We start from the raw sequence: 22,865 nt of genomic DNA on the forward strand, positions 1-22,865 counted from the left end.
GGGCCAGGGGGGTCAGACCTGTTGTCGCGCCCTGGGACTCGACCCCCTCTTTGTGGCTCGTCTATGAACATAAATTGGCGGCAGCTTGCGAGTCGCCTGGCCACGCCAATTTCGCCACGTCTCCGATGCATTGTCGCGCAGCTCTGTCTGCTAATCAGCGCAGACATGCCTTATCACGCCCCGTCTCTCGCCGTTCGGATAGGCTTTAACTCGATCGGCTAATTTGCTGGGGGATTTACTGGGATAATGGCATATCAAACGGAACATAACTGTTTCACACTTCTTCGCATGCCTGATAAAGCAGCCTTCCTGGCATGGAGCTGGGGACTTCTTCCACTGAGTTTGGTTCCCAGGCGCCGCGCCGTGTCAGTGATAGTAGCTGTTGCAGTTTACACTTTGACATTTAGGAGTTTCCCACCACAGGTATCAACACTTAAAAACGCGGTTCTGCTGCCAGCTATTGTTTCCGAAACACACTACATTCCTTATAATTAGAACCGAACAATTTATCCTGCGTTTATTCAGTGTCGGAAAATAAGGTGAACGCATCAACGCTGGAATCAACCAGCTAGTAGTTGGGAGGAAAACAATTCAGATGTCATTTGCCGTCGGCAAAACCCTAAATCTTCTCTCCAATCGCCCAACAAACTCCTGTCAGTTTTGGGAAAATTGCTGAAATTGTTCATATTGGGTGCCAAAAAGTGATGTCCAGGACTGCCGGAAAAAAAAGAAAAAACACAACAAAAAAACAACTATTTTTCTCTCCGATTAAACTCTCTCTCTCTCTCTCTCTCTCTCTCTCTCTCTCTCTCTCTCTCTCTCTCTCTCTCTCTCTCTCTCTCTCTCTCTCTCTCTCTCTCTTAATTTTACTATCTATATTATGTGCGTCTGTATTAAGTGTTTGTATAAGGGACAGGTTGTAAGATTAGGCTTTGCCTAAAACCTCTATCCTTTGGTAATAAAGTTCAGTTTCAGTTTCAGTTTCAGTTTCAGTTTCTCTCTCTCTCTCTCTCTCTCTCTCTCTCTCTCTCTCTCTCTCTCTCTCTCTCTCTCTCTCTCTCTCTCTCTCTCTCTCCCTCTCTCTTGAATTGTCGCATGTTTCAGTCTTCACTTGAAGATGAAACCCATTTCCTTTTTCACTGACTGCCCTGCACTTGCAGAACTCACAGGATTGCAAATTCCCCATAGATATTGCAGACATCCTTGTAGTTTTAAGCTTACCGGTCATAACGTCCACAAGTCAAAACGTCCACAGGTGAGAACGTCCACAAGCAAAAACGTCCACAGGTGAAAACGTCCATAAATATGTCCCAGTGTGTGAATGTGTGATTGACCATTGACATTGTGTAGTGTTGTTAAGTTGTGTATGATATGTTTGTTTAAAAAACAACACTATCCAGCAAGCTAAAACAAACGTGAGCCTTATTCAAACCATAGACCAAATGGCCTGGACCGCCAACTCGTCACGTGACCCTTCGAGGTTACGACGCTCGACTTTCAGGGGCGCTTAGCCTTAGTGTCCGGTTTGAAAGGCCAGCGATTCGAAGACAGTGAAAAGAAAGCACGCTCCAGTTATTTGTGACAATGGGAGGTGACAATGAACTGGATTTTCCAAAACTCCAAACTAAACTTAACAAAACTCATCGAAAAACATGTTCCATATGCACTTTAGCTGAGTTTATTTTAGCGTAATAGAGGGAAAGAGCGGAGAGAGAGCTAGTTGGCGGTCCAGGATAAATGGTCTATGATGCGAGAGGCCGCTACCTCGTAATAGAGGGAAAGAGCGGAGAGAGAGCTAGTTGGCGGTCCAGGATAAATGGTCTGTGATGCGAGAGGCCGCTACCTCGTAATAGAGAGAAAGAGCGGAGAGAGAGCTAGTTGGCGGTCCAAGATAAATGGTCTATGTAGAGAGACAGAGCGGAGAGAGAGCTAGTTGGCGGTCCAGGATAAATGGTCTATGATGCGAGAGGCCGCTACCTCGTAATAGAGAGAAAGAGCGGAGAGAGAGCTAGTTGGCGGTCCAAGATAAATGGTCTATGTAGAGAGAAAGAGCGGAGAGAGAGCTAGTTGGCGGTCCAGGATAAATGGTCTATGTTCAGACAAACAACTAACAACAACAAAAAAGGGAAGAAAGGGAGAAAGAGGAGGGCGTGAACCGTGAGTGTTCTTCACTACTTTTTATTGCGCACCCACACACTCGCGCACCCACACGACACACATACACACATTTAGTGATATTGAGTGAAGCGTGAGAAATCATATGATACAGAATATTTGAGGTTATTTTTTTTTAGCAAAGTCGCACGAGGTAAGTTTTTTTTTAGACCGACTGGTGGACGAATTGACTTGTGGACGTTTTGTGGACGTTTTGACTTGTGGACGTTATGACATGTGGACGTTTTGACCATGAGCATGTGGACGTTTTGTGGACGTTTTGGCGTGGACGTTTTGACTTGTGGACGTTATGACTGGTTTCCAGTTTTAAGATGGTCTTGTTGGTATCTTCCAGTAATATAACTGTTTTAAGGAATCTCACTATACATCATCCTGAACTCAGGTCAAAATGAGTTCGGCTCATTCTTTCCCTGACAGGATGCCTTGAGTTTCCTGGAAACCGATTTTTTTTTTTTTTTTTTTTGTTTGTTTTTTTAACATATTTAGAGCTTTTTGTAATGTATTATTGATATAAGCAGATTCGCGATCGTCGATAATGATTTTTCATGGTGTTTTGTAATTTTTAAATTACAAAGGAATTGATATGTAAGACAGTTTCAAGCGAGCTATTTTTCGCGGCTGTATTTACTGTGCAAACAACTCTAAATATGGCAAAATTGTCACGTGATAATCAACCGTTTGGTTTCGGCACTAACTGGAGCAGACGATTTTTTCTGTAACCAGTTGACAGTGATGAAACCATATATTACGGTCTCCTTCCGGCAGCAGTCCCAAAATTTCGACTTGTTTTGACCTTAAGGCTTAGAACGATGTCTTTATCATAACTGTGAAGAACAGAACGGAGATCACTGTCGAAGTCGGCCAATCTGCAATCATTTTCGTCTCGCGAACACTGATATTGAAATTAAGATGAGTGCTCGCGAAAACCATATGGGAGATAACTCTGTATTTTTGTTTTGATAGATTCGCGTAGGACTGTAGCGTCCGGTCAGGGAGAGAATGAGCCGAACTCATTTTGACCTGAGTTCAGGATGACCATACATTTGCATAACTCATTTCGGAGACTGAATTTGATGTTAGATTAGAGTTTACAATATAATACTAGATGATTACCCGCTTCGCCGGGATACCCGGCTTTGCCGGGTGAGTGGCGCACCGTACGCCGGCTTCGCCGGGTACCCGGCTTCGCTGGGTGAGTGGCGCACCGTACGCGATTGACGCCACACGAAGGAAGGGAGATAAACGCGCAAAACACTGGAGAAGATAAGAAAAAGTTACTGGGAATGGATCTACAGAAAAACCATAAAAACCAAAATCGGTTCAGCGCTGCGCGCTGAGAGCACGTGTTGAAAATTTTCATCGACCAGATTGTGTCCGGGATCTACCTGAATATGCCCACCAAATTTGAAGCAGATCCATCGAGAACTTTGGCCGTGCATAGCGAACAGACAGAAAGACAGACAGCCAGACAGACAGACACACACACACAAGCCGTATATAGATATAACTAGATGATTACCCGCTTCGCCGGGTACCGGCTTCGCCGGGTATCGGCTTCGCCGGGAAGAAGTAGAGCCGAATACCAGGCTGCGCCTGGGACCCGGCAAACGCCGGCTTCGCCGGCGCACGAAGAAAGGAGATAAACGCGCAAAACACTGGAGACCTTCTAAAAATAGTAACGTGCAGTGACCTTCTAAAAATAGTAACGTAGTAACGGGAATATGGATTGACGCCACACGGAGGAAGGGAGATAATCGCGGCTGAAAACACTGGAAAAGATAAGGAAGAGTTACTGGTAGTGGATCCCGAAAAAAAAAATCGGTTCAGCGCGCACAGCGCTGCGCGCTGAGAGCACGTGTTGAAATATCTCATCGATGAGGTTGTGTCCGGGGTGTAGCTGAATACGGTGTCCAAATTTGAAAAAGATCCACCGAGAACTTTGGCCGTGCATCGCGAACAGACAGACAGACAGACAGACAGACACTAGTCGTATATATATATAGATATCCATATTGTACTGCTGACCGGCACGGTTGGCCTAGTGGTAAGGCGTCCGCCCCGTGATCGGGAGGTCGTGGGTTCGAACCCCGGCCGGGTCATATCTAAATTGGCAATCTAGTGGCTGCTCCGCCTGGCGTCTGGCATTATGGGGTTAGTGCTAGGACTGGTTGGTCCGGTGTCAGAATAATGTGACTGTGGGTGAGACATATGAAGCCTGTGCTGCGACTTCTGTCTTGTGTGTGGCGCACGTAAAATGCCAAAGCAGCACCGCCCTGATCCCTGCGACCTTGACCTTGAAGCAAGGTCAAGATGCTATGTATGTTTTTTGGGGCCTTGTCATCATACACCATCTTGCCAAATTTGGTACTGATAGACTGAATAGTGTCCAAGAAATATCCAACGTTAAAGTTTTCCGGACGGCCGGCCGGCCGGCCGGACGGACGGACGGACGACTCGGGTGAGTACATAGACTCACTTTTGCTTCGCATGTGAGTCAAAAATCCATCCATTTATCTCTGGCTCTTCTGTGCATTACTGATTGGTCTATCGAAGGAAATCGTGTTTTTGTTCAAACTTTGAACCCAAGGGTTTGGATTTTAACACTACTCAATTTAGACACGTTGATCCTCTTTGTCCAAACTTCCCCTGGAATGGTATCTTGTCTGGGAAAGACAAAGCGTCTTATTGAGACCATTATTTGCCTAACACTGTTCAAATTTGGACTGATTTTATTTTATTTCTTAGCCTCTGCAGAACTACATCCTTAGTTGTCATAATATCTCATCTCTTAATTTTGTATCTCCTTTCTTTAAAGATACAGTAGTGAACACACAATTTGGGATCCGTTTCTGGACGGAATGTGAAGGATATGAAGAATGATTGGGTACGAATAACTGTGCTTTCTGCATTGATTTAAACATAACAAGTTAATGTTGTCATTTTTTAATGCCGGTGAACTGAGGCAGCACAAGACATGCTACGTATTTTGGTATCATTGCGTGGAACAGTCACAAGGATAGCAATCAATAAAGTTGAACAGATTTCATAATAAGGTAATAACAGATTGCATTACGAAGGAACGACAGACCACGACGGGATCGCAACTTTGCTAAGAAAGATACTAAATGGCAAGCACATTCCCGTGAAAGTGTCCCTCTTCACACACACACACACACACATACATACATACATACATACATACATACATACACACACACATATACACACGTACGCACACTCACACACATAATCCTGTGTAAGCCTCCAATGAGCATTTTCCCGCATCCAATTTAGAGCATCTCGAGATTTGTATCGGTATACTTTGCTACATCTAAGTACGCGTGAGTTTGAGAAAGAAGGTGTGTCGGTTATTTTATTTGACATATTCAATTGTTTATCTATTTATTGTTTACGGTTGAGAAAACTGTCTGCTTTCGCTGCAGTCGTTCAACATATTTTGACTTGGCAAAGTCACTTCGAGATGTTTCGTAGGAGAGCCCCTGATCAAAGGGAAGTAACCTACATCATGAGATTTGTTACAAAGTAACATGGATTTAGAGAAATTACCTCCCTTACTTGATTTCATCGGTGAGCCACAAGAGGATCATTCTGACGATCGTTTACGTGTATGTGTTTACTCCACGGGTGCTGATGCACGTAAAGCCAATTTCAACTTTATGTGGCGTGTCCCTCTTATCCACCCAAAAGGTACAAAAGGAAACAACAATCCAAGGAAAACAGATGTGCGTGTATGTGTTTTTCATGGATGTCGCATGTAACTTCTACAATAGCCAGTCTCTGTCGGTTGTTTATGGCCTGCCGCCCCATAACACCATAAAAGATCAAACAGACATCCATATGGTTATCTATATATATATACGACTTGTGTCTGTCTGTGTGTTTGTGTATCTGTGTGTTTGTGTATTTGTGTATTCGCCATGCACGCCCAAAGTTCTCGATGGATCTGCTTCAAATTTGGTGGGCTTATTCAGAGAGACCCCGGACACAACCTCATCGATGAGATATTTCAACACGTGCTCTCAGCGCGCAGCGCTGAACCGATTTTGGTTCCACCTCAGCTATTTTGGTTCCACCTCAGCTACCCGGGCCCCCATACCGACACACCATAGCCGCTACACCACATCACAACGCCAAAGTTCTCGGTGGATCTTTTTCAAATTTGGACACCGTATTCAGCTACACCCCGGACACAATATCATCGATGAGATATTTCAACACGTGCTCTCAGCGCGCAGCGCTGAACAGATTTTTGTTTTTGTGTTCATTTCACCATTATAAGTAACTCTTCCTTATCTTCTCATATTCTCCAGGTTTTCAGCGTTTACCTCCCTTCCTTCGTATGGTGCACTCATAGTGAGTGGAGCGTCTTCGGATATTCCCGGCGTTCTGTTACTCTTACTATTTTTAGAAGGTCAACGCAGTGTACAGAACGTAAATTGGACCCGTAAATTATCCTCACTGTAAAAGTGCAAAGGTCGAATCAATTTATAGCCACGCGAAAAATACACTGTCATCTATCTCTCTATAGATACGGCTTCTCTGTGTTTTTGTGTGTGTGTGTGTGTGTGTGTCTCTATATGAGCAACACCTGTGCATTCTTCAGTTCTGTTTGTGATGTGGTCTGGCGGCTTTTGTGTAATTTTAACGTAATTTTATGTACTGGCCTTCCTTTGAGAAGCCATAACTTGCTCAGTCCTGTTTGAGTGGAGTTCGCCTCCAAAGGTGATTAACACGGTTACATTCGTCGACAAGGATGGGACTCGATATGGTCAGGAATGGCATTATGGCCACTGAATCATTTTCGTGCTGTTCCCATTCCACGAATCTGGGAGGGACCTAAGCTTGGCGGGTCCATTGTTCGGACCCGGCAAAGCCGGCGTACGGCTCTAAGTATTTCTTCCCGGCGAAGCCGGCTACCCGGCGAAGCGGGTATTCATTCTAGTATAATATATATATATATATGTGTGTGTGTGTGTGTGTTTGTATGTGTGTGCATATGTGGTTAAGGTTGTGTGTGTGTGTGGTTATGTGTGTGTGTGTGTGTGGTTATGTGTGTGTGTGTGTGTAAAATTCATCTGCAATCTTTGCAGCAGAATTTGCCAGAGAATGCAGACACACAACGCAATCAAAAGAAACCATGTAAACTTCCCAAGTTTATTTCCCACACCCTGTGAACATTAAAGTCATGCCCATTTAATTGGTCAAAGCACCAGCATAAAATAATTATATATCCTTTTCATCTGAACTTGAGAACAGTGGCATCTGGGATCAAGAAGCATTCATGGAAGTATGTCTTTCTGATCCACTCGCGGTGACAACCAACTCCCTCCTCATGTTGTGGCAAACAGATACAGGATTCCTTTCAGAAAGTCCACAATCTCCTGGCCTCCCAGCTTGGACTCTCCGTACACTCGGTCCACAAACGATATGGGCACCTAGGATTGACCCAAATCGGACAATGTTAGCGTCATGGCATCGAGGATTGGTCACATAACAACATTATTACTAAAATGCCGTTTGTTTCGTGCATAGTCAGAGGTACATAATAACGTGCTATTGCAGATAAGCTCACAGCGAATTACAAACTGACGACAACATTGTGAAAAAGAGAAACTGGATCACACGGGTTCACGATGGCTCAGGGGTAAGATAAACCACGCACAAATAAATTCTTTGAAAATTGCTCGCTCTTTACGGAGGGCACCTAGGATGTTCTTAAGCGGTGAATGTTTAAATGAAAGGGTGTTTGTAATGTGTGTAAAAGCCCAACAGTATCTGTGATGGTTTACTGTGCCTTTAAGAACAGAAAAATATGTAAAAGCAAGTTCTTAAAATGGGAAAGGTCTTAAATCGGAGGTTTTAAAAGGCCACTGTATGACACACACACACACACACACACACACACACACACACACACACACACACACACACACACACACACACACACACACACACACACACACACACACACACACACACACACACACACACACAAAAGAAAAGAAAATCAGCATGAACACTAATCAAAATGTGAGTGCAGTCCTCGTTTTAGCTTCATCTACACCTAAAAAGGAATCAACTCTTTGCCTCTTGAACATCTTTCATAATTTTGACAGCCACATAAGTGGAAGTAAAAGAATAAAGACTTGCAAACAAATTCTTGAGAGTGAAGGTGATCAGTTTTGACAGTAAGCCAATAAGAAAATAATTAATGGCAATAATGATGATGATGAACAAAACAAAACGAAAAATGAAATCAATGAAATCAAAATTACACTTACTTCTCCAATGGTGTAGTTGAATTGACGTGCACGGACGATCATCTCCATTTGAAAGACGTATCCCTTGGAGACACAGGCGTCGATGAGTTTTTGTAGAACCTCCTTGCGGTACAAGCGGAAACTGCCAGTCAGATCTGAGACACCTGGCCGTAACAGCATCTGGGTTATGAAGTTTGCAACACGACTGCAACAGTCAAAAGATTTCGTTTCTTGTCAAATACTGAAAATGTATGCAGGTAATATCAAGTACAGTTGACCCCCCCCCCCCCTTTTTTTTAAGACCTATCTGACAAAATCAGGTCTTGAAAAAGGAGGGAGTCTTAAGGCTAGATTCTACCCCTGAGAACAGGAGGTAGAATTAGAATAGGTCTTCCGACCAAATGATGGGTACCAAATTAAAAAGAAAGACGACATGAACTGTAAAACAGGAACACTGCATGGATGCTAATTTCACAGTTTATTCCTGATTGCCAGGTGGATAAAAAGTTCACAAATTCATTTCCTGTTTGACTATCAGACACAACACAAAACTGTCAGCAATGTACATTCAGGTTTTGGGCTACTAGGAGTAGGATTTTCACTTTTAGGTTAAGACAAAATGTAGCCCCAAGCGCCCCTGTACAGCTGAAACTGACCTGATACACTTGCGTTTCAGGTCCCAGCCAAAGACACCGCCGTCCCCAGAGTAGCGCGTGCCAGTCACAATGTCTAAGTTTTCCGTCTCCTGTTTCCTGCACAGTGAAATTTCTGATTGATAATGATATAAAAATAATATCATCAGCAATATGAAAACAATGAAAACACATCTTAAATACATGTGAGATCAATCAATCAATCAGTATGAGGCTTATATCGCGCGTATTCCGTGGGTACAGTTCTAAGCGCAGGGATTTTTTAAATTTTTTATGCAATTTATATCGCGCTCATATTCAAGGCGCAGGGATTTATTTATGCCGTGTGAGATGGAATTTTTTTACACAATACATCACGCATTCACATCGGCCAGCAGATCGCAGCCATTTCGGCGCATATCCTACTTTTCAAGGCCTATTATTCCAAGTCACACGGGTATTTTGGTGGACATTTTTATCTATGCCTATACAATTTTGCCAGGAAAGACCCCTTTGTCAATCGTGGGATCTTTAACGTGCACACCCCAATGTAGTGTACACGAAGGGACCTCTGTTTTTCGTCTCATCCGAAAGACTAGCACATGAACCCACCACCTAGGTTAGGAAAGGGAGGAGAAAATTGCTAACGCTCTGACCCAGGGTCGAACTCGCAACCTCTCGCTTCCGAGCGCAAGTGCGTTACCACTCGGCCACCCAGACACACACATCGACACAGACATACATACACACAGCCTCAACTTTAATCATACTTCATTCATCAAATTGAACTCTGAAAGTCTGTCACTATTCTTGTGCACATAAATGTGCATAAAGATATCACACATTGGATTAAGTGTGTGTCAGACCTTAACACTCTATAGTTGTTGTTTATTTAGAGTGCTCTCTCTTAAAATATTCACCCTTCTCTTCTGACAGGCTGCAATTTCTTCACTGCAAAAGTACACACAGTCTGACTATAGACGGGCGCAGTGGCATGGTGGTAAGATGTCGGCCTCCTAATGGGGAGGTCGTGAGTTTGAATCCCGGTCGCTACCGCCTGGTGGGTTAAGAGTGGAGAATTTTCTGATCTCCCAGGTCAACTTATGTGCAGACCTGCTAGTGACTTAACCCCCTTCGTGTGTACACGCAAGCACAAGACCAAGTGCGCACGGAAAAGATCCTGTAATCCATGTCAGAGTTCGGTGGGTTATAGAAACACGAAAATACCCAGCATGCGCCATGCCTCCCCCGAAATTGGCGTCTGCTGCCTGAATGGCGGGGTAAAAAAGGTCATACACGTAAAAATCCACTCGTGCTAAAAACATGAGTGAACGTGGGAGTCTAAGCCCATGAACAAAGAAGAAGAAGAAGTCTGACTATATTTTCTTGTGTATAATAAAATAAGTATCCATGCTACTTACTTGATTAATTCAGGAATGAACTTGGGCTGCAAAAATCAGGGAAGAAAATGTATACATGTAAGGTTGTGCCATGTTTACAAGTACTTTCAGGATTTGCTTAACAAATCAAAAGTTATCATTTCAGGGCCATTGTTATGATTCATTTATTTGTCTTTGTTGCACAATGGACTTGTTTCTTCTTCTTAACAAATCACATATGAAATACCAAACCCAACACGCAGCAAAATCCAAGAGTTCCATTTGTGCAGAGATACATAAATATCGAAAGAAATACACTCCGGTTACAATCTTAACCTTTCAGCCATGTGAGATCAAATCCTGAAATCGTGCAATTAAACTTTAAAACTTAACTGAGAAAGAAAAAACTCCACGGGCAAAATCTTACATGATGTGACATATCAGCGTCCATGATGATAATGAAGTTTCCTGTGGCATGTTTGATGCCGTGAACATAGGCTGTGCCTGCAAGAAAGACAAAAGGTAATCCACAGCTTGTCTAAAATATAAACAGACAACAAAAAGTAGTAAAATCTTTCAAAATACTTCCTTTCCTTCATTTTATGGAATTAATTTTTTTTTTTACATTCGCTTGAGCTTAAATGCCTGACAATATCCACTGTCGTGTTACATGAACTTGCAATCTATCATACACTGACATGCTCCCACAATCTGTGTTACAGTGGAACCCCCCTTTAAAAACCTCCAAAAATCTGAGAAATTCGGGTCTTAAAAAGGAGGGCTCAGTCTTAAAATGGGGGTAATTTTTACAGAGGTTATGAACAGAAAGTCTGAGAAAACAAGGTCTTAAAAAGGGGGGAGTCTTAAATTGGGGGGTCTTAAAAGGGGGGTTCCACTGTACTTTAAATCATGAATACTATGCCACGTTCAGTGTCCTTCATATTACCATACTAAATCTAAAATGTGAATCAGCTTGCAAGGCACTGTCCAAAAAAGTGTCTAAAAATATTAACCACAGTTAACCACAGAACTTAAACTCCTCCATCCCTCACTTGAAAGGGTAAGATGAGGTAAGCTAAGGTAAGAAAAGATAAGGTATGGTATTGTAATAATATCACATGAGATTACCCTCATGGAAATTCCAGTTACTTTCTCATTGGGGAAAAGAGGCTGCCATACAGTACAGCCCTACCCATGTTTTTGTTTTTAGTTTTTGGCTCACGTAAGTGTAGCCTATGCGATGATAAACTTTGTCTGTCTGTGCGTGCGTGCGTGTGTGTGTGTGTGTGTGTGTGTGTGTGTGTGTGTGTGTGTGTGTGTGTGTGTGTGTGTGTGTGTGTGTGTGTGTGTGTGTGTGTGTGTGTGTGTGTGTGTGATAGAAACTTTAACATTTCCGAGTCTATGGATTACGTCAGTCTCGGTCAAAAGTGTTCGACGTGTGTGATAGAAACTATTTGAAGACGTCACATTATGACGTAAGAGGGTTAGACGTCACGCAAAGGAATTACTGAAAGTCTCGGTCATTGTTATTGTGAGCGGGCCGAGACTACTTGGCAGATCCAGGGTCTCGCTTTCTTGCACAGTTTCACCTATGCTTACTGTGTGTGTGTGTGTGTGTGTGTGTGTGTGTGTGTGTGTGTGTGTGTGTGTGTGTGTGTGTGTGTGTGTGTGTGTGTGTGTGTGTGTATGTGTGACGGAGTGATTGAGTTTGTGTTACTGTTTGTCGATTTCTTACGTGAGCCTTGAAGGCTTCGCCTCTTGTTTCTGCATGCATACATACATGTATAGTATGTATTTTCCATCGCTCAGACTTCGGCTCTGAACTTGAGAACTTGATAAAACGCATGCGTGAACATGTTATTTTTGTGCAGAGTCTGCTCAAAGCTTGAACCTACGCTGATAGAACTGATTTCAAAGCCAGCGTACTACCAATTGAGCTACCTCTCCACAACGATAAAACAAGCTCACAGTTGCATAAAGCAGGAAGGAATCGGTATCAGTTGTACACTTACCCAGCCCCAGCTTTTGGCCTCTTGGTCTCAGGACCTGCATCAGTAACAAATGATATTAGAATGAAATACCAATATATGTGATCCTGAAATCTCCTATTTTTTTTAATAACAATTACAAATAGGTAACAAATTTGTGATTTAAAACTTTTTATCATGTGCTAATTTTAACAAAGAAAAACAACAAAAACCCTTCAGTTTAGACTGAACTTTACAGGAAATCAAAAATGCATATATAACATAATATATATATCATACAAACTCATGTCTGAATATGTCCACAAACCAAGTTTCGGCAGGATAAAAAATTATTTTAATTAGAGATGTTGCCAGGAGATGCTCCGAACTATTCACAAGGTATTCTTCTTCTTCTTCAGCGTTCGACGATGGCTGTGTCTAGATTCTTTGGCCCGTGATGTTGACGAAGTGGGCTGTATATTCACAAGGTATAACTATAACACTAACACTAACAGCAACAAAATGCTTTGAGTTTGAGACCAGCATGAAATGTTAAATTTCATGCAAAAATCGGATAGTCATACTGCTTTCAATGAAAGACAAGTTTCATTCATTCTATTTTGTTTTCTTTGATTTTCTTCATAGAATGACAAATGTTGAAGTATCTGCAACATGTGTGCTGTACGTGCTTCGAGTTTGAATAAAAAATAAAAAAATAATTACAAGATAATATTTACATAGCTTTCATCTTTTGTTTCCCAGTCAATTATAGTCACCTTATCCAAAAGCGAATTTACTTACAATTTTATCTTTTCCGTAAATACGCTGGAGCTCTTCTGCAACCTGGAGTGTTCCATCTGGACTGCCATCATCAATGATGATGACTTCATAGTCAATTCCACTAAAAATTTTTTAAAAAAAGCAATGAAAGTCAAATGAAACACACACACAAACTGACTGTGCCTTAGAGTGAGGCTCTAGTCTAAGCCTGCCTTATGCATCACACGTTTTATTTCTCAAATTATAAATCATTAGGCCCCCCCAAAAAAAATTGTCTGTTTCTGGTCACCCGACCGACCCTAAATTTTGGCGCTGACCCTAAACTTTTTTTTTCCAAACTCAAAAATTTTTTTTTTTTTTTTGGTGGTAAAGGACAGGGTGAGAAAATGAACAACAAAAACGTGTGAAAACGAAAGTCCGCTGACGATTTGTAAATGTGTTGAGTGTCTTGTCTCTATGTACAGTGAATCCAGTCTCTTTGCGCAATTTTTAAAGTAAGTTTTATTGGTCTACATTTGGGGTTAAAAAAAAAAAATAAAAAAAAAATCCCTACCTACCGACCCTATTTTTTTTTAGCCATGTTACCAGAAACAGACAATTTTTTTTGTTTTGGCCTTACCTCTGACAGCTGCAATATATTCAAGCTACCCTGAGACGTAAGCAGCGGCTGCAAACACAGCTGCAAATGACAACATATGCATGGCGTAGCATCCTTCCCATCCTAGGGCTTCAATGTGACCAACAACCCCCCCCCCCCCCCCCCCCCCCCCCCCCCCTCATCAAATATAAAATTAAAAAAAATTACAAACTTTGTCATTGACATTGTTATTTATTTTGGTACGAATAAACTGTCCTAAATCAGCAAGTCTTCACAATGCCGCGCACACCAGTCGGCCTTTTGAGCATGATGACATCGACCACAACTGAACAGAAACGGAAGGAGTAAATAAAGAAGACGTCACTAGGTGCGAGATGTGCACAGACTGACAAGACAAATAACATTCATCTGCAAAGTAATTAATTGACTGCAAAATCAACAGATGACGGAAAATATTGCTCAAACCTTTCAGAGAAGTGTTTGACCAACAACCAAATAATGAAAGGTAGATTTTCTCTCTCGTTGTATGTTGGCAGAAGCACAGAATACTTGTTGCGTGCCATCTTTGGTAGAGAGTGGCTAAAGCTACAAGTAAAACGAAATGAGGATTAACTAAACAGGAGGAAAGAGTATGTGACATGACAAAAAAATAGTATATCCTTAAAACCTATTGAGTAAAATGTTTCCTCCGTATATTTAGGAGGTTTCGAAACTAGTGTAAGTCGCATTATATTATAATTAATATGTTCCTAAATGGTAACATCTTTGCACTGTTCTACACCATTCGCAAAGGCCTGCAACTCTGACAACCCAACCTATAGTCTCTGACCCAACTCACAAGCATGGCGGACGACAAGAGTTGTACGGAGGGTGTGTTGTATAATTTACTGTTTTTAAAACTATTTGATGTAGACCCTTTAGGTTGACATTGTCAGGGTGTAAAAGCCTTAGCTAATACATGTTCATGAAATTGTGTGATCGCTTAATTTGTGTGAGGTAATAAGAAAGGACTAGGAGAGCAGGCTTTCACTTTCACTTACGTGTACACGCACAGATAGGAACTTGAAACTTTTTTTCTTCAGATTTTTTAATTATTTTTGTAATCGGTTAATTTTTGTTGTGAACATAATCAGAAACATAATGCTAATAGAAATGTTTGATAAGCATAACAATTCATATTCATAAACAAAGGTTTGATTCAACAGTTTTTCATCATTGATGAAGCCAATCACTGACTGAATTAGCAGGAAGAAAAGTGGTTGAAAAACTTGGACTCTGTTGTTATTCATTGTTAAAGTGGCGGTCACCAAACGTTTTCCCAATTTAAATTTGCAAGGGATGGTTGTCAAAGGTTTGTGATCAATTGATTAAATCATAAATTTATTTGAACTGTTTAATTATTCTTTTTACAGAGACACTCTATTCTGGTCTGTCCCCATCAATTGTCAGTCATGGGAGCAAGCTTGGACTGCAGGTAAGTTGAAAGAAAATGGCTAAGTAATGCAGTTTGAGTTTGCAGATTGTTGTTGTTGCAAGAAAATGCCAGAAAAATGAAGATTGCAGCAAGAAGATAAATACAATCCTTTCCATGTGATAAGTTTTGTGATTTTTTTCCTTTGCAATAACATGGAAAGGTTGTTAACACACATGTGTTTCTTACTTTGCGTTGAACCCCTAAAATTTGAGTCTTATGTGACTTTAACACTATTGTGACTAGCACTGCCACGGCGTTAACGTCCTGCCTGCCCAAGCTTGCCACCAAGAAACTTCCCAAAAATCAGTAACTGTAAAGAAATCTGTCTAGCAAGCTTGAATTAAGTCCAATCACCACCAAATTTTGTGTACTAATTAAAAAATGGATGCCCAGTTCAGTCGTGCTATTTATAAGTTTGTCACGCGATTTGTTTTAGCAAAGGGGGGTGAAAGGGGGATAATTTGTGTTTTTTAACGTTTTTTTTGTGTGTGTTTTATTTTCCACTGCTTTTTTTAAAAGTTATTTTTTAACAGAAAGTATTATAAATAATGTTATAACCAAACAAGGTGTAAAACCTATGAATTAGCTGAAATATTGTTAACATTGTACACAAAAATAAGGAGACAGTACAAAGAAAAAAACAAGCAAATCACTCATTCACTCAGAGCATCCGGCCTGACTCAAATGAAACAAAACTGTAACACTCACCAAATGATGTCTAGGTAATCCATATTGAATATAAGTCACATTTTCACAACAAAGTACCAACTGTACACCTATGAACATTTCCAAAAGGATTAGAAGGCTCCAGCCATCCATTGTTATCAGTGCTGCCACGCCCCCATAGCTCCTGCACGATTCCGAGATACATGTTCGTCTAGCAGTATCACCCCCTACCACGTGTAGTTTGTCGACTCGTACAAGCAACAACTGGACTGTTTCTTCCTCAATATCACTGCTATAATCGCTTTCTTGAGGCTAAAACGACACGATGTATCATGATCTACAGGATCCTCAAGATCCAACATCCGGAGAATCTCCTCCCGTGACAAGGCTCGCCTTCGATTCATTTTTTTTGTTCGAAAACACCACGCAAATCTGCACTAATTTGATCAAGCCGGAAGAGAAAACCACGTGTATCAAGGGAAACAACTCAATTTATTGCAATCTTCAAAAACCAGGAAGCAATCACGAGTCTTGTACCTTGTATGACTGATACTGAAAAATGCGCGTCCCGTCCATGGGCGTGTCAGCGCGGTTACTGATTTATCAGCGTCCCGTCGCGAAAGTGTTAAGACAGTGTCCCATTGGCATTATTGTACTTCTTTAATTTTTTTCTGTCTTTGTTCACAGGCACGCAGTATGAGGCAGACAGATGTAGTGAAGTCCTACTTGAAGCGACACCTGCCAGCCAACAGGCTGATGGCCAATGAAGACAACATCAGCCGTCGCCAAGTTCATCTCAGCAGGACTGTCAAAAAGAAGAAGTTTGATCTCACCAGTCAGAAGAAGAAGAAGTTGACTAACAGAGAGCGCAAAGGGATGAAGGTGTTTAAAATCCCAAAGGAAAATCAGAGGTACATTGCTAGAATTTCTTTTCATCTGTTCTGCTGTGGGATTTTTTCCACTTCTTTCTCGTCCTTATTTTTCTTTCTTTCATTCTTTCTTTTGTGTTTCACCTTTTGGTCCATTAGTTTTCACTTCATACATGGTAGCAGGAGTAAGAATGCACAATCTAAGATTGCTGATGAGTATTGTTCTGTAATTTTCTGAGAAAATGTTGCTTTTGACACCAATACTCAATATACATAGAACTTGTGTTATTGAATACTAACCTGCCAGAGCATGACTTTATTTGCCCTACCATTGTGTTTTGTTTTCAGCTACAGTCAGCAACTGCCATTGCATCAGGCCTGGAAACAGTACATGGAAGAGGTGATTCCCAGTAGCAGGTGAGTGATTGGGAGCAGAGAGAATTGTCCAGCAGCGACTGCTTAAGTCATCAGGGAAAAACTTGGTTCAAGTGGCAAATCTGCCATAATGACCGCAGCAATTTTGGCAGATTCAATTTTTCTGACTGACCACACCAAACAACATCCCTGATGTACACATAACTGGCTTCCTGTAGAAGTTTAGGCTTGGTAGAATTGAACTTTAAACGATAACTACGTGTAGCAGTCTTTGTACAACCTTAAGCTGAGACCTGGTGATGAAGTTGGTGAGGGAGGAGGGAAGGTACAAGGGACTGTTGCACAATATGGCATGGCTGTTCGCACAGTGAGCAGCTCTCGTAATGATTCATCAAAAAGTGATGAAAGCACAGTAGAACCGTACATAAATCCCCCCACCCCCCTCTCCCATTTAAGACCTTCACAGATCTAGAAAAATCAGGTCTTAAAAAAAGGGAGTGTTACAATGAAGGTACATTTACAGAGGTTACAAGCAGGAGAAACAAACAAGTCGCGTAAGGCGAAAACACAACATTTAGTCAAGAAGCTGTCGAACACACAGAATGAAACTGAACGCAATGCCATTTTTCAGCAAGACCGTATACTCGTAGCATCGTCAGTCCACCGCTCATGGCAAAGGCAGTGAAATTGACAAGAAGAGCGGGGTAGTAGTTGCGCTAAGAAGGATAGCACGCTTTTCTGTACCTCTCTTTGTTTTAACTTTCTGAGCGTGTTTTTAATCCAAACATATCATATCTATATGTTTTTGGAATAAGGAACCGACAAGGAATAAGATGAAAGTGTTTTTAAATTGATTTCGACAATTTAATTTTGATAATCTATATATATATACGACTTGTGTCTGTCTGTGTGTCTGTGTGTGTGTCTGTGTATCTGTGTCTTCGCGATGCACGGCCAAAGTTCTCGATGGATCTGCTTCAAATTTGGTGGGCTTATTCAGAGAGACCCCGGACACAACCTCATCGATGAGATATTTCAACACGTGCTCTCAGCGCGCAGCGCTGAACCGATTTTAGTTCCACCTCAGCTATTTTGGTTCCACCTCAGCTACCCGGGCCCCCATACCGACACACCAAAGCCAAAGTTCTCGGTGGATCTTTTTCAAATTTGGACACCGTATTCAGCTACACCCCGGACACAATATCATCGATGAGATATTTCAACACGTGCTCTCAGCGCGCAGCGCTGAACCGAATTTGGTTTTTGTGTTCATTTCACCATTATAAGTAACTCTTCCTTATCTTCTCATCTTCTCCATGTTTTCAGCGTTTACCTCCCTTCCTTCGTGTGGTGCACTACAGTATGAAGGGGGCATCTTCGGATATTCCCGGCGTTCTGTTACTATTTTTAGAAGGTCACCGCAGTGTCCAGAACGTAAATTGGACCCGTAAATTATCCTCACTGTAAAAGTGCAAAGGTCGAATCAATTTATAGCCACGCGAAAAATACACTGTCATCTATCTCTCTATAGATACGGCTTCTCTGTGTTTGTGTGTGTGTGTGTGTGTCTCTATGTGAGCAACACCTGTGCATTGTTCAGTTCTGTTTGTGATGTGGTCTGGCGGCTTTTGTGTAATTTTATGTACTGGCCTTCCTTTGTGAAGTCATAACAGTTCAAAAGGGCTTAGAGATAAGCTCTAACTTGCTCAGTCCTGTTTGAGTGGAGTTCGCCTCCAAAGGTGATTAACACGGTTACATTCGTCGACAAGGATGGGACTCGATATGGTCAGGAATGGCATTATGGCCACTTAATCATTTTCGTGCTGTTCCCATTCCACGAATCTGGGAGGGACCTAAGCTTGGCGGGTCCATTGTTCGGACCCGGCGAAGCCGGCGTACGGCTCTAAGTACTTCTTCCCGGCGAAGCCGGCTACCCGGCGAAGCGGGTATTCATTCTAGTAATTTTTATATATTTAATTTTCAGAGCTTGTTTTTAATCCAAATATAACATATTTATATATTTTTGGAATCAGAAAATGATGGAGAATAAGATGAACGTAAATTTGGATCGTTTTATAAATTTTTATTTTTTTTTACAATTTTCAGATTTTTAATGACCAAAGTCATCAATTAATTTTTAAGCCACCAAGCTGAAATGCAATACCGAAGTCCAGGCTTCGTCGAAGATTACTTGACCAAAATTTCAACCAATTTGGTTGAAAAATGAGGGCGTGACAGTGCCGCCTCAACTTTCACGAAAAGCCGGATATGACGTCATCAAAGACATTTATCAAAAAAATGAAAAAAACGTCTGAGGATATCATACCCAGGAACTCTCATGTCAAATTTCATAAAGAAAGTAGTTTAGTCTGAATCGCTCTACACACACACACACGCACATACACCACGACCCTCGTCTCGATTCCCCCCTCTACGTTAAAACATTTAGTCAAAACTTGACTAAATGTAAAAAGCAACATCTTCAAGGGAGGAAAGTCTTAAATGGGTATGGGGTCTTAAATGGGTATGGGGTCTTAAATGGGTATGGGGTCTTAAAAAGGGGGGTTCCACTGTATTAACAGATACTACATGCGGTACATGTTTTGATGATCCATGGTTTGTGTGTTGACAGTGTGAGCAGCCCAGGTGCAGTACAGGCAGCCTGCCAGAAGGTTGTAAAGGCGGAGCTTCAGGGAGGTATGCTGACTGTGCAACGCTCCAAGTGTCCATCCTATGTTGGTGTCTGTGGCATAGTGATGCAGGAAACGAGGCATACCTTCACCTTCATTACATCTAGTGACAAAGTCAAATGTAAGTGCCTAGATTTTTTTCTTCTTCTCTCCTTGTTTTTCTAAACACCACAGATTCTGTACTTAAAATTGTCTGCGCCAAGGTATTTATTTAATCTCTAGAGTTTCCCTACATACAATATTCTGTGCTAAGGGCTAAACCGCAACCTCGCGTTTTTTCCACAGCAATATTCAGTTGGTTACTAAACTTGGATAAGGCAGTGTGAGATAGACAGAACAAAATGCAGATCTGGTATTTTATCATTTGGTAGGAGAGGAGCTGTGATCAACTTTGTTTTGTTGAAGGACAACCTGGATTGGTTGCATTATTGGCCCTTTGGGGTAAAATTATGTGTATGGTACATCAGTGTTGGTCTGGTTGTGTATGAGAGGTTTCAAAAATTCGGTTTTCAGTTGGATATGTTTGATTACTGACACACGCATAAAATTACTGAGAAGCAACTGCCTGCATTCATGCAAGTTGTTCTGGGGGTTCAACAGGTCCGGGTCTTATTTTAAGCGTAGCCAAAGCGATGTGAGGTAGAAAGAACAAAATAAAGAAGATTTGATTTGATCATTTGAGGAGTCGCTCCTTGTTATAACCCTAACCCTAAAAGATCACTGCATACAGTTTAAGAGTGAGAGGTTGCATCTCATTTTACACCTGACATTGTATGAGTAAAATACACTGGTTAAGGTATCTACAGTTTCGTTACGCAGGGTTTTCTTGTGTTGGAAAATGGTGACTCTCGTGTGGGTGTTTTTACATTTAGTCAAGTTATGACTAAATGTTTTAACATCGAGGGGGGAATCGAGACGAGGATCGTGGTGTATGTGTGTGTGTGTATGCGTGTGTGTGTGTGTGTAGAGCGATTCAGACTAAACTACTGGACCGATCTTTATGAAATTTGACATGAGAGTTCCTGGGTATGATATCCCCGGACGTTTTTTTCTTTTTTTCGATAAATGTCTTTGATGACGTCATATCCGGCTGTTTGTAAAAGTTGAGGCGGCACTGTCACACCCTCATTTTTCAATCAAATTGATTGAAATTTTGGCAAAGCAATCTTCGACGAAGCCCGGGGTTTGGTATTGCATTTCAGCTTGGTGGCTTAAAAACTAATGAGTGAGTTTGGTCATTAAAAATCGGAAATTTGTAATTAAAATTATTTTTTTATTAAACGATCCAAAAACAATTTCATCTTATTCTTCGTCATTTTCTGATTCCAAAAACATATACATATGTTATATTTGGATTAAAAACAGGCTCTGAAAATTAAAAATATAAAGATTATGATCAAAATTAAATTTCCGAAATCGTTTTAAAAACTATTTCATCTTATTCCTTGTCGGTTCCTGATTCCAAAAACATATAGATATGATATGTTTGGATTAAAAACACGCTCAGAAAGTTAAAACGAAGAGAGGTACAGTAAAGCGTGCTATGAAGCACAGCGCAATCGCTACCGCGCCAAACAGGCTCGTCACTTTCACTGCCTTTTGCACTAGCGGCGGACTATGTTCAGTTTCATTCTGTGAGTTCCACAGCTTGACTAAATGTAGTAATTTCGCCTTACGTGACTTGTTTTTGTTGTTCTTGTAATGTGCACATCCTGGAACGCCGAAGAAGAAGAAGAAGAAGTAATGTGCATGAATTTGTCTTTGCAGGTGTGCCCAAAGAGAACAGTATCTTTGCATTGGAGTTGCACGGTCACATCTTCACAATCCATGGTAGTCACTTCAAGGTGAAAGCTGGTGAAAGATCTTCCAAAAAGTTCAAATCAAAACCAACAACAGACTTGTGAACAAAGTGTGGGACACAGAACTTGGCAACAATATGCAGCTGTGTGTGTGCGTACGTGTGTGTGTGTGTGTTTGTTGCATAAATGATGTGATTTGGAATGGTGTTATGGATATACTTTTATGTTTCTGCACAAGGCAGTAAAACTTATGATCTTTGTCAAATCCACTGTTGGTGTTGTCTGAAAGTGCGGAAGGAAAATTTGAAAGAGTGTGTGTGTGTGAAACAGTGATGACAGAAACCATGTATTATGTTAAATCAGTTCAAACAAGCATAAATTATTGTATAGTTTATTGTTCATCCAATATAAATATGCAACAGCTGTAAAATTGCAAAAAATATGTATCAAAGCACACAAGCCAAATATACAACAACATAAACTCACACACACAAATTTGAAGAGGAACAATGGTTGCTAAAATTATGCTTTCAATCCATTCCATCTCTCCCACTTCCTTTTGCTAAAACAAATATATGCTCAACAAAACGTCAGGAAGTAAACACATTCACTATAACGAAAGCATAACAATTATAATATTCTACCTCATAAACATGCACAATATGCATTTAAACATGCATAGACACTCGCACAACCTTATGCAACCAAAACAAAAATCACATGCAGTGGAAGCCAAGTGTAGAAAAAAGAATAATCGGAAAGCAAGACTAAAAACCGGAGCAAATATTTCCCCTTTTCTAAAGAAACACAATTTTCCCAGCAAGAGCTCTGATTTACTCTCTACTTTGAATGAATAATATAGGATGGTTTGCAGCTACAAATATACTTCAAGTGGAATGTGGATTAGGCCAACAACAACAAAAAAGTCTGTTTACGGTAACACAGGCAAAAAAAATAGGGTTGGTAGGTCGGGATTTTTTATTTTTTTCCAAAAAAACATTTTTAAGTTATTTTTCAAAAAAACAGATTTTTTTCCCCCAAATGCCCCAAAAAGTCTAGGGTCGCGCGAAAAAATAGGGTCGGTCGGGATACCGTAAACAGACTTTTTTTTTTGGGGGGGGGGGGGGGGGCCTTACTGGCAATGCATTCAGGTCCATGATTAGCTGACAGTTGTAAATAG

At 41.2% G+C, this 22,865-nt stretch overlaps 2 protein-coding genes across 2 annotated transcripts; one reads left to right on the plus strand and one right to left on the minus strand.

The window, feature by feature from the left end:
• Positions 1-7,336: 7,336 nt before the first annotated feature.
• Positions 7,337-14,432, minus strand: LOC138962813 (dolichol-phosphate mannosyltransferase subunit 1-like). The gene is made up of 8 exons (XM_070334775.1): positions 14,278-14,432; positions 13,236-13,335; positions 12,480-12,513; positions 10,895-10,971; positions 10,510-10,535; positions 9,113-9,208; positions 8,478-8,661; positions 7,337-7,631 (listed from the first exon to the last, which is right to left on the minus strand). Exons 1-8 carry the CDS (start codon positions 14,373-14,375, stop codon positions 7,527-7,529), a joined length of 720 nt encoding a protein of 239 aa, XP_070190876.1. The 5' UTR covers positions 14,376-14,432; the 3' UTR covers positions 7,337-7,526.
• Positions 14,433-14,572: 140 nt separating this feature from the next.
• Positions 14,573-22,381, plus strand: LOC138962823 (ribonuclease P protein subunit p29-like). The gene is made up of 6 exons (XM_070334785.1): positions 14,573-14,682; positions 15,225-15,286; positions 16,640-16,863; positions 17,170-17,238; positions 19,829-20,007; positions 21,654-22,381. Exons 1-6 carry the CDS (start codon positions 14,655-14,657, stop codon positions 21,788-21,790), a joined length of 699 nt encoding a protein of 232 aa, XP_070190886.1. The 5' UTR covers positions 14,573-14,654; the 3' UTR covers positions 21,791-22,381.
• The last annotated feature ends 484 nt before the right edge of the window (positions 22,382-22,865 follow it).

This window comes from Littorina saxatilis, linkage group LG1 (assembly GCF_037325665.1).
Source record: "Littorina saxatilis isolate snail1 linkage group LG1, US_GU_Lsax_2.0, whole genome shotgun sequence".
Lineage (NCBI taxonomy): Eukaryota > Metazoa > Mollusca > Gastropoda > Littorinimorpha > Littorinidae > Littorina > Littorina saxatilis.

Coding starts and splice junctions, on each gene's coding strand:
- LOC138962813 (XM_070334775.1), bottom strand. CDS start 14,375: ATGGCACGCAACAAGTATTCTGTGCTTCTGCCAACATACAACGAGAGA. Junction 12,514..13,235: donor TTTACGGAAAAGATAAAATT/GTAAGTAAATTC, acceptor TTACTGATGCAG/GTCCTGAGACCAAGAGGCCA. Junction 9,209..10,509: donor TTCATTCCTGAATTAATCAA/GTAAGTAGCATG, acceptor TTCACTGTGCAG/GAAACAGGAGACGGAAAACT.
- LOC138962823 (XM_070334785.1), top strand. CDS start 14,655: ATGGCGGACGACAAGAGTTGTACGGAGG. Junction 16,864..17,169: donor ATCCCAAAGGAAAATCAGAG/GTACATTGCTAG, acceptor TTTTGTTTTCAG/CTACAGTCAGCAACTGCCAT. Junction 17,239..19,828: donor GAGGTGATTCCCAGTAGCAG/GTGAGTGATTGG, acceptor GTGTGTTGACAG/TGTGAGCAGCCCAGGTGCAG.